The sequence below is a fragment of the Stegodyphus dumicola genome, chromosome 11 (genome assembly GCF_044657685.1).
Source record: "Stegodyphus dumicola isolate Sdum_Otavi_A_Nest chromosome 11, ASM4465768v1".
NCBI lineage: Eukaryota > Metazoa > Arthropoda > Arachnida > Araneae > Eresidae > Stegodyphus > Stegodyphus dumicola.
Genome location: NC_140778.1, coordinates 118,797,546 through 118,810,277, shown reverse-complemented (window position 1 = coordinate 118,810,277; position 12,732 = coordinate 118,797,546). Strand labels below are relative to the sequence as shown.

At 33.9% G+C, this 12,732-nt stretch overlaps 1 protein-coding gene across 1 annotated transcript in view; it reads left to right on the top strand.

Annotated features, from left to right (window-relative positions):
* LOC118189391 (uncharacterized) overlaps window positions 1–12,732 on the top strand; it is a 307,097-nt gene that overhangs the window by 125,367 nt on the left and 168,998 nt on the right. The window contains exons 26-27 of the mRNA XM_085826350.1: window positions 11,372–11,479; window positions 11,576–11,683. Of these exons, the coding sequence (XP_085682476.1) occupies window positions 11,372–11,479; window positions 11,576–11,683 (216 nt within the window). The remainder of the gene's footprint in view (window positions 1–11,371; window positions 11,480–11,575; window positions 11,684–12,732) is intronic.

Below are 12,732 nucleotides of genomic sequence, written 5' to 3'. Positions count from 1 at the left end.
TCTGTTTTCCTGCATACCGCAAGATTGGACTTACCAAACATGTTCACTCAACATGTACTGCTAGCCGGAGCACATGGCTGCCAAGTCATCTTATGGTACTCCTGTTCATCTCTACCTTCGTCCTTACGGATTATCACTATCACAAATGAAGCAAAATCTAGTGACGTTAAAGGCAGGACTTCAATTAAGCCGGTAAAGTCGCGATTCGAGGGGTAAACTTGCAATAATTCAGTGTTGATATTTGTAGTTGAGAAGACGTGATTACGCACTGAAAAATAAATGCTATGATATATTATCCTTCGTTACAGACCTTTTTGGAACAAAGTTAAAGCGAGTTGTTATATTAAAAAATTATATAATGCCCTATATTTTTCTGTACAACTGATTATTTTGTTTTTGTTGCATTTCAAGTCACTGCATATGAGCATTGGATTAACCCGTAACAGGGGACGTGCGGTCTGACGGACCGCGCCACATGTTCCTTCCATCACCCCTATTGCATGCTTTGTCCAAGTGAATGGATTCTTCCCCTAGCTTCACGTTTCGTGACCTTCTTTCTGACCCCTTCTTATCGGAATGCTTTGGCAAGTGTATCTGTTGAAATTCTTCTAGAGCAGTCTGTGAGACCTCAGTGTTACAATTTTCGGCAGTAGTGAACACATGGCTCTGAAGTTAGGTCCCCGGAGATTCATTTATCCTTCTGATGCACGTTATGCAGAAGAACTGAAAAAAATTCTAGACGAAGTTGGAAGTGATTTTAGTGAAGAAGATGACTGTGAAGAAAATTTCTGCGAAAAAGGCGAGCAGTGGTTTTGATGTCATCATTGCATCATTCGATAGAAACAGACTCGGAAACACAGAAACCTGACATATTTGGTTTTTATAACAGAACTAAAGGTGGTGTTGATGCTTTAGATGAAAAATGTTCTGTCCATTCCTGTAGTAGGAGAACAACGCGTTGGCCTATGGCTTTTTCTACCGGTTAGTAGATATGAGTACAGTAAAAGCATATATTTTGCACCAAGGTTATAACCAAAACCCTGTTATGACCAGAATGATATTTTCGAAAGAATTAGTGAGAGAATTAGTCCAACCACTACTACACACGAGAGGGAAAAATCCAAGAATAAATCGAGAATTGCGCCTGACGATAAAGCAGATTTTAGGAAAAGAAGCTGAGTCTAAGCATGTGGAGCAGTGCACAAAAGAAGCAAAATTAAAATCAAGGAAAACATGTCGTCTGCGCCCCCCAAGCAAGAAAAGAAAGACAGTATATTTATGTTTATCTTGCCAAGACCCTGTTTGTTTGGAATGCACGCAAAAGTTATGCAATGAATATGCTAAAGAAAACGAAAACTAAATTGTTTACTATCAGAAAATCAGTGAGATACTGATATTTTAGGTACTGTCAAAATTTTTCTGTAATGTGCTACATATAATTTTTTGCGGTTAAAATTTGCTTTGAATATTAACTAATATAGATAAAATAGTTAATTCAAAATAGATGCATTCTTATTTTTAGTTTTATAGAATTTAGTGCAGCATATGATTTTCATCGAAAAATTTGAGGCTATGGGGAAATTTTCTGGGAAAACATTAATTTCACTTTAAAGTGTAAAAACATATTTTCTTTTCAGAGTAAAATGTTCAAAAAACATCTAAGTGAAATATCATGATATTTTAATTAGACGATTTTTAAAAATTTATTATAATGCGCGATCTCTGAGACCGCACGTCCCCTGTTATGTTCAACTTTTTCATCTGCCCTGTTACGGGTTAAAATCGTATAATCAAAATTAACAATTTTCGTTCATTATCAAAAGCATTATATATTTCTAAGAAAATATATAAACTGAGCTCCATGAAATTAAACAAACTGGGCTCATTAAGCTCATCTCCTATTTTCCTTTTTTTTATATATATAATATTTATCGTAAGCGTCGTACTTTACAATTTAAGGAAAATTTAGTCTGACTTATATAAGGCATATAAATTTCGGAACATGTTAAGTGCATGTATTCATCTTGTTCAGTACTTAGATACTTATTTATACTGCTTGCAAATTCTTACCTAATAAAAAATGTTCTTGCAGTAAATATATATCAGAACAGTTAATAATTTATTGAATGTATTAAACAATTAACAGAATAAAATCATGTTTCTATTTTTCTTTATGGTTTGCTTTTTTATGTATTACGGTAAAGATTCGGGGCTATCTGCCTAAGGGGAGAGGTGCCTTCGATGAGGGCTTTCTAGGAGAAACTGTTTCGTATACACGTTCCGCATGTTGAAACCATGAAGACACCCATACGGGCAGCCTGTTCGTGGGATTCGAAACTCGGACCGAATTACCAGGTATCAGCGACTGGACAGTTCTGACAAACAGCGCTCCGATTTTTCTTTTATGCATTTACGATATTATTTATTATATTCATCAATTAGACACTTTCTGTAAATTATTTGTGCATTACTAATCGACCTGTTTATACTGTTTTCTAATCGTTCACTATGGAAATAATTGGGGTGCAGTCAAGAAGCTGAAGTGCTAAAGAATATAACTGAAAAAGATTTCTGTTATGCTTTCCCACCGGAATTACCATTCTTGATGTCATATACTGAACTTTGTTTTGAAAATCACAGAACGTGTTTCGAAAATACTGTTTTAGCGAGGAATGAAAACGATACTAGGATAGTTTTTAGATAAGGCACATCTGCTCCTCGTTATTAACCCGTAACAGGGGAGGTGAAAAAGTTGAACATAACAGGGGACGTGCGGTCTCAGAGACCGCGCATTATAATAAATTTTTAAAAATCGTCTAATTAAAATATCATCATGATATTTCACTTAGATGTTCTTTGAACATTTTACTCTGAAAAGAAAATATGTTTTTACACTTTAAAGTGAAATTAAAGTTTTCCCAGAAAATTTCCCCATAGCCTCATATTTTTCATTGAAAATCATATGCTGCACTAAATTCTATAAAACTAAAAATAAGAATGCATCTGTTTTGAATTACCTATTTTATCTATAATTGTTAATATTCAAAGCAAATTTTAACCGCAGAAAATTGGATGTAGCACAATACAGAAAAATTTTGACAGTGCCTAAAATATCAGTATCTCACCGATTTTCTGATAGTAAACAATTTAGTTTTCGTCTTCTTTAGCATATTCATTGCATAACTTTTGCGTGCATTCCAAACAAACAGGGTCTTGGCAAGATAAACATAAATATACTGTCTTTCTTTTCTTGCTTGGAGGCACAGACGACATGTTTTCCTTGATTTTAATTTTGCTTCTTTTGTGCACTGCTCCACATCCTTAGACTCAGCTTCTTTTCCTAAAATCCGCTTTATCGTCAGGCGCAATTCTCGATATTTATTCTTGGATTTTTCCCTCTCGTGTGTAGTAGAGGTTGGACTAATTCTCTCGCTAATTCTTTCGAAAACACGGTTCTGGTCATAACAGGGTTTTGGTTATAACCTTGGTGCAAAATGTATGCGTTTACTGTACTCATATCTACTAACCGGTAGAAAAGAGCCATAGGCCAACGCGTTGTTCTCCTACTACAGGAATGGACAGAACATTTTTCATCTAAAGCATCAACACCACCTTTGGTTCTGTTATAAAAACCAATTATTTCAGGTTTTTGTGTTTCCGAGTCTGTTTCTATCGAATGATGCAATGATGACATCAAAACCACTGCTCGCCGTTTTTCGCAGAAATTTTCTTCACAGTCATCTTCTTCACTAAAATCACTTCCAACTCCATCTAGAATTTTTGTCAGTTCTTCTGCATAACGTGGATCAGAAGGATAAATGAATCTCCGGGGACTTAACTTCAGAGCCATGTGTTCACTACTGCCGAAAATTGTAACACTGAGGTGGAGGTGAGGTCTCACAGACCGCTCTAGAAGAATTTCAACAGATACACTTGCCAAAGCATTCCGATAAGAAGGGGTCAGAAAGAAGGTCACGAAACGTCAAGCTAGGGGAAGAATCCATTCACTTGGACAAAGCATGCAATAGGGGTGATGGGAGGACCATGTGGCACGGTCCGTCAGACCGCACGTCCCCTGTTACGGGTTAAGCTATAAATAACTATGATAAAACTTAAAATTTCTTTTTATCTTTAAGAAATTTATTTTACAGATTATTCCACATTTTTTGGCATATTTGTATAGTGAATAATGCAAAATATTGCCCTATAGATAAAGTCATGTAGCTAGTCTCATAAGTAATGTTGCATCAGAGCTGCTTTGAACTTGAAATATGTGTAGGTATTCGTAACAGTGCATAGCCGCTTCACAAAATCTTTTCTTTCTAGTAATACAGTACAAAGTCCGGGATCCGAATTCCAATATCCGGAATGATCTAAAATCGGGACCTCAAAGCCACAAACAACCTTTTTTTGTGTGTGCTTTACTCATGTGCACTTGATTTTTTTCCTCCCCCAATAACACATGAGGAGAGTTTTGATTCTTAATTTCACTTCTGCATTCAATAAAATGCCTCGTTATTGAAGAAACAATTATTTTAGCATAAATTTGTGTGATCAATAATATGTCTCCGTAGCTGCTTGGCATCCATCTCAAACTGAAGCATTCTACGTAGAAACATTGTTGATTTTACACTGCGTATCCGCTCGTGTAATGTCCGCACTCCAACTTTACAGATAAAATTTATGTAAAAATATGTGACGCGCACAATGTCCTCTCCCCAAAAAATAAAGAATTTCTTACTTTAAAATATTTTTCTCATCGCCATTTTTCTTTTAGTCAATATAGTTAGTCAATAAACATCTTTAAAGAAAGAATATGCATTTGTTTTTTCTTTGGTTGGCGCCAGACACTGGTTTCCAGGAAAATTATGTTTTGTAATGAAATTATTTTCCCCTCCATATTCTTTGGATCATTCCTAAATTTCAAGCTTTCTCTTTCATTCATAGTATCATTTGGAAATCGTGGTAGTTAGCAAGTAGAGTGCTAGAAATGGGGAAATGCAGCAGCTATACAGTGGCTTTTAAATCTGAAAGCCGTAGAATTTGAGCAGGAAACTGGAAAAAGAACACCAGCAAGAGTATATGGGCGAAAGATATGTGAACTATTGCAGCAAAACAAAAGCGTGATGAACTGGCGGCAACGAGCAAAATAAGACGTGCGTTTCGTGGTTCGAAATGTAAGTTTCCTAACTTAAAAAAAAGTAGTCACGTGTGTTCGTGATATGCGTGCACAATGGTACGCAGTAACATGGGAAATGTGCCAAATAAGAGCGCTTGCAGCTGCACGAGAAGAAGATATTCCTACATCGCAACTCAAGGCGAGTGAAGGTTGGTTAAGGCGAATGCTGGAACGAAATGGATTTTCATACAGTGCACCAGAACAGATTTTTTTTAAATAATGTGTTCAAGATATTAAAAGAATCAACGTTTATTTAATTTGTTTAAAAGCAAATATTAAAAGTGCAAGTGTTTGTTAATTTGTGCCTCTGTACTATGCTCCTGTGCGAACAAATACGCGCCGAGGGTTGATAACGTAAATTGGGTAATTTATATAATATATGTATGGATGAGAGAGTGAGTTTGTAAATTTAAGGTAGCTATTTAACAACTTTAAATTTGATACTTTTATTACTTATGCAATTTTCTTCTACTTAGCACTAACTTGGCTGTTTGAAATGAAATTTACACCCAAAATTACTCATGAGGATGTGTTTCTAAATACTTTAAGAAGCGCTTGGCATAATTCATGGCCAGCCACCATATTTCATGGTAGGATGATGAAGATGACAGCCGTGAATTTGAAGGATTTCGGATACCGCAAATTGCGATGAAACCCCAATCATCAGTCGATTAACGGACAGCGAAATCTGTAGTATGGTTCAAGATCCAGAAAATACTACTACTGATAGTGAAGAAAACAACAGAGAAGTTACAGAAAACGGAAAAAATTAGATTGACAAGTTAGATGGAATTCTTGACATAGCAATTACAGGACTTGAACAATGGAACTTTGTTACTAGTATACCATTACGTATCTATATTATTTACTTATATACCATTTATTTGAACAAGAAATAAAGTCTATCTATAGAATTAAAGAGAAAATATTAGCGCAAAAACAAAGTAATTTAAACAACTTAACGTTGAACGAAATGCACTTAACGTTGAACATACAATATTTGAACTTAACGTTGAATGAACATACAATTTAAAGTAAACAAATAAATATTAAGCATTTTTTTCTTATAAATTTTGATATCTTTTAGATCATAAACACTTCATTATTTCATTAATCACGATCTCATATTTTTAATTTTACAATTTCTACATGCCAACTTACTAGATTTAAACTGATGATCCAATATCCGGAAAAGTCCCAAATCCGGAATTCCCGAAGTCCCGACGAGTCCGGACCTCGGACTTTGTACCGTATTTTTTAATAGCCCCATTTTTTTCAAAGTATGCCTTTAGTAATAAAAACAAAATAGTGGAATGTGACAATAATATATATATATATATATATACACACACACACACACATATATATATATATATGTGTGTGTGCGTGTGTTTGTGTGTATTAACATTTGTCTTCATTCTTCAGTTTATAATTAAAGCTTAACTATCGCCCAAATATTAGACGGCCAGTAGAATAAGTTGTGGATTCACTTCGTATAGTTATAACAATTAAATGCATTATTCTTTTACAAGTACATTTCAGAAATTTTCTTATTTCCGTGTATAGGGTACTCAGCATATGTTTTACATGATATTTGAAGATTTATATTCGAAATTGCAGTACAGTGTTGATGGCAATCAAGAAAAGATACATTTTAACACATCAAGATTTTAGTTGTTTAAAAACCTTGTTCAAAACATAGGCAGCAAGCAAGATATAAGTACACGGCATTCTACAATACATTCAACAGCTTCTAGGAAAAAAAATTGTCGTAACAATTCACAATTTACAAGCACTCTGTCTTATTCTTCTATATCAGCAGTAAAATGTTGTTTTTTTAAACAGTTGTGTTGTACTAACAGTATATATTTCAAAATATTGTATATGCAACAATCTTCTGAAAACTGGACTACGGGAGAAATAAGCTGATGGACTTGTCATTGATTTACACTTAAACACATAATATTAAGGTCGTAGAGAAATGAATGACAAAAATGCAGCTACAGAGCGGAATACAATTTATTAACAAAAACTGATATAGTACATCAGATTAGAAATAATCGTCGCCCATGCCAATATACTTCTGCAATCTGGCTGAGAGGTCCCGTAGGGCTTTGGTAAACGAGTCTTTGTTGGTGTTGGAGCACAACATGTTGGTACCTGATTGCGTCCTTGATCTTGTCAAGCAACGCGTAGTCCGAGGTCCATCTACTTTCCACACACATTTGTTATTTCCACATCACCATGCACAATCGCCTGCAATGTTCCTGGCGCGAGCCCTGTGTTTTCCCGCATCTTGTTGAACGTTATGCAACTATTCGCCATGATCAAATTCGACACGGCTGCCACATTTGCTGCTGTATGCGATATTGCTGATTGTCCCGCGCTGACTCCTATGGCCGCAGTTTCCACTCCATTGCTCCCTATCCAACCAACAGGATACGGTACGTCTTGAGGAAACTTTGTTCTGGCACACCGACATCATGCGATGATGGATCTCACTACTCTGTATTCCTTGCTTCCCTGGGAACCAAAATGTCCAAAGCTGACCGTGATAGTCGCATTCCATTTTTGCTGTCCACGCTAACAATGACGACGGCGAAAAGGACGAGCGCTGAATTATACCCCTCGCTTGCGGACAGCGCCATTTATGCATTCTGAGTAACTCACGCCCCCTTATGTCTATTTCACTTGTTTTCCCTGTCGCATAGTGCAATAGTTTTGTTGTGATAGCCGTGGTGTCAATCATTTCTGTACGATCGCAAGTATATTGGGCACATTGAAGATTTTTGTACCTTCGCTGAGAAACGATGTTATTGCAGTATTCACACATATGATACACGCCTTCTTTATGGTTTTGGTTAATTTTAACATGATTTTTTATATGTTTTATGAGAAAGTAATTTCTCCCTTCTAAGACGTCCTTTATATTCGATGCCATCATCTTTTCAATTTGAGTCAAAACCAAAAGATTGCAGTGGTTATAACTAAAACTAAAATAAAATCATTAGCTTTTCAAAACATGTAGTCATTTATTTTGCACAGTAACCGATACTAGTACGTAAAATGAAGTATCTTACAAACACGAAAAAGATAAACTGCAACAATTAGGATTCTGTCTCACCATTGTTTGGCCAACCAGTGAGCAAATACTTAAGGTGGCTGAATATGCAGATTGCTGTTCTACCAGTGTTTGATGAAAGGAGAACGGCCTGCCTGCATGGTTCGTCTTTATGGTTAAATCGATGTGTAACGTGAAAATGAGCTACATTTCTACACGATGGCATTTAACCACTCAGACAAATTGTTCTTTTGTGTTTTGCCGTATTTCGGTAACCATAATCACAGCTTTGGCTATATCATAAGGCAAAATATTAATTACGTGGCATCTATGTGTAACAAATAAAAGAATTATAAATTTATCATAGAATTTAGCATCATAAATTATATTATTCTAATATTAAATTCTACCTCAAAAAATAGGTTTGGTAACTATTAAATTTAATTACACCGAATCGAAAATCAAGATTGAAAATACATTGGACCAATCCATGACATATTAGTTTTAAAGGTAGAAAATAATGGCAATATAATTTTATTTATCTTTTTATTATAAAATTATTTTTGACATCGGTTGAAAAATAATCTGTTGCGTAATGTACACGGATATTTCTTTGAACTTTGTTACAAATTTATGCTATTTTTCTAAATGTAAGCCAGCTGTCTTTAAAAATCATATGAAGCATCGATTTGTTTCAAGTTAGCATGCATTGATAGTATCACAGCATTCTATTTATTAAGTAACCAGATAAACAAACATACACATATGAAAATACGCTTCTTATTTATATCGATACGATATAGCAATGATTTTCGTATTTCTGGTTACAGGTCCTTGTACGCCAAATCCATGCGAAAACGGTGGAACCTGCTTGAATATTCTGAACTCTTACAAGTGTGTGTGTTTAAGTGCTTACACTGGTTTGAAGTGTGAAACCAAAAGTAAGAAAGAAATGCAAACTTTACGTTTTTATAAAATTCTAGCTTTTGAACAAATTTATTTATTGAACTGAGAAAAATGACACCGTAGGTATTCCCTTTTCAAAGAAACGTGTTTTAGCTCCAAATGTTGTATAGTAACAATGCATTAATATAATAGTTTAATACAGGCTTGAAATAAAGCCTGATATAAATTATAACAAATCTATAAAGAATAACACAACACTTTTGGGTAAAGTTTCGATAAGGTTTGTCCCTTTTCGATTGGCTTTGGGGTATGTATACCCATGAGCAGAAAAGGTAAGGAATAAAACTGAAATAAAACTTGAATATTTGTGAAACTGGTATGTATGCACATAAGAAACGAAGCAAGTGTTTCTTGCTTATACCCCACTTTAATTTGGTAGGTAACCTATTTTAAATATTGAGCTTTGTCTTCCAAATTTGGCCTGATATATTGGCCTGAAAGAAGAATATAGTCATTTGTCAGTAAACGCTTTGGAGTTGAAAAATTGTAAATAATCTCGAAAAGGTGGAGTTTGATATTCATTTAACGTACCCGCTGTCATGTAGCAAGGTAATATCATTAAGGACTTTTGGAACTGAGAATATTCTGTTGACTTGATTGTATGGTTGGTTTTTGATGTCAAGTTGAATTCAAGTAAACACATTAATTTTTCATTTAAAACTTTATGAATCAAATTAACTTTAATAAACACATTAATATCTTGTTAAACTCTCCCTAAGCCACTGCTCATAAGAGGCCACATCACTCTCAAGCAACTGAATTATTTTATTAATTATATACGGGAAGTTCAGAGTTTTCTTGATCATTTTCCATAGGTCTCCGTACTTGCAATCTTATTAATGAGTACAAAAAGTTACATAATAACCTACAGAATGTAAGAAATTAATATCGTTTGTATATTTATTATAGCCTAATAATAACATAACGTTAGCACAGTAAGCGTAACTAAAACTGAAACTTATTAAATAAATTTGACAAACAGTTATAAAATTCATGATATTAATAAAATGAACCAACAAACTTTCCATCATTGCAGATAATAAAAAATAGAAGAAATATGATATCAGTAAAAAAAATGCAATAAAAGACTATACATAAACTGAACATGTTTTAAAGTTCTGATTTCAAATGGATTTAAAAGGTGAATATATCGGTGAATCTTCGGATTATGGTAACTTGGCGAAAATTTGGCGAGCAAACCTGCTACAGCAAGCTGCTAGTATTTTTTTTTTGAGACGCCATTTTGTTTTCACAAAATAAAGGCTTTTTTTTTTTTTTTTTTTTTTTTTTTTTTAACTCAGCATTTTTTCCAACAATCTGCTGGCCGAATTACGCTTATGCTAGAACTTTTATGGAAAAAATGTACTTTATCATGACGAAGATTAGGTGCGAAATTGGGAGAAAGGGCAGAATCATCCACTGCTTCGCGCGTTTTTAAGAATTGCGCATTCGCGGTATCCATGTACACGTCGACCTATTTTCACTTAAAAAAACATTCCAGAATAGCACAAAAATGGCATTGCGCACACTCTTGACTTTATCCATATACACATCGACCTATTTTCACTTAAAAAGTCAAAGAAAATTGACAGCGCCAAATAAGTGGACGATTCTGCACTTTAGCAGTGCAATTTTTTCTAATTATTTTCTAGTGCTTATTAGCTAAAATCACGATCGGAATTTTCCGGAAAATGTCACATGACATATCTCATGATCTCTCATTTCTCTCAGACAAAATAATGTGTGATTTGAACTGTGTACTTCTCAGATTATTGCTAAAGTCCTACCTAGTAACCTTTATCGCCTTACCAAAATTTCGCCAAACTACCTGTTACCATATTCCAAAGATTAGCCGTTATATCTTCTAAATTGTGCTTTGGGTGTACGAGCAGTGCAAGTTCTCATATGCGTATTTCTTCCATCAGGATATCACAAAAACTTTAATTATTTGCCTATCTTCTTTTGTTATTCAGTTAGTCAAAAACACCTTTTGTGTGGCGCTCATAAATATAATTTTTAATTTTCAAAAAGGAAGAATAGCTTATAACTTCACTAACTTAAAAAAATGTAATTTAAAATTAATTTAAGAAAAAATACTATGATTTATAATCAACATTTATTTTTTATGATTCAAATAGCTTCTCAGCTGTGTCTTTTTTTCTTAGATATTTGCGATACAAATCCGTGCAGAAATGGCGGCTCATGTCGCATGGTTAACGAAGACTACGAATGCAAGTGCAAATCACCTTATTCAGGAACGTTTTGTGAGAAAGGTGTTTGATTTTAGTTTAATATTTAAGTAGAAAATTTTAATATCTTTTGTTTAAAAGACCAAAAGTTTGTTTTATTTAATTAATATTACATTTCAGATCCCTGTATCTCAAACCCTTGTCAGAACGGCGGTGCATGCAACGTTAATGGAAGTGGCTTTACATGTTCCTGCAAGCTACCGTACTTTGGACATTTATGTGAAGAAAGTACGTCTCAGATTTAAAACTTCAGAAAATAACTTTAATTATTATTTATATTGAATAATAAATTTGTATGATTGCTCTTTATGATGTGGGAAAATTCTCGGCACCTAGACACATCAGGTTTTGAACGCAAATCTTCCTCCCAAACATGTGCAGTTTAAAGACAACATTTTGAACTTTGAAAGTGTTTTCCTGTTTTGGACAAATTTCGAGAATTTGGGATTGACAAGCTGAAGGAATTTGGTATTACAACTTGAAAACATTGTTGTGTTTAATACGCTAATGTTTTCACTCTTGCAAAACACGAAGTACTTAATTTAACTTTCAGATTTTTCAGTTTTAATACGTTTGTTTGCATCTAATCACTGTTATGAAATTATCATTAAGGTTTTTTCTTACTATTTTCCACTATTCTTTGAGACAAGGTAGTCAAAATTCTTTGCATAGATATAACAAAAAAGTAATTTTGGTATACAAAATATGCATTTGTTTGCTACAGTACGAACTTTGGATAATCATGTAGAGGGGGAGGGGCTTCTGTGATCTACCTCTTATAGTTAGTTATTTCTGAGAGGGTGCGAATAAAATTCTATTTTTAAATTCTAACGTGCGATAAAATGGCATAATAAAAGAAAATTTGGTATAGCTATAACAAATTCATTCTTTCTTTTCAAATATGTTTCAGAAGTTTTCTTATTTCCGTGTATATCCTCATATGTTTTACATGATATGTGGAAGTTTATATTCGAATTTGTAGTATAGCGTTGATGGCAATCAAGAGAACATATATTTTAACACATCAAGATTTCGAATGTTTAAATTATAGAACGCAACCAAGATACACGGTATTCTACAATACGTTCAACAGCAGCATCTAGGAAAAAAGTGAGTAAACAATTCACAGTTTACAAGCAGCCTGTCTTATTTTTATATATCAATAATAAAATATAGTTTTTAAATAGTTATGTTGTAATAATACTACATAGTTTTTAATATTGTAATATATGCAACAATCTTCTAAAAACTGGACTAAGAGAGAAATGAGTTGATGG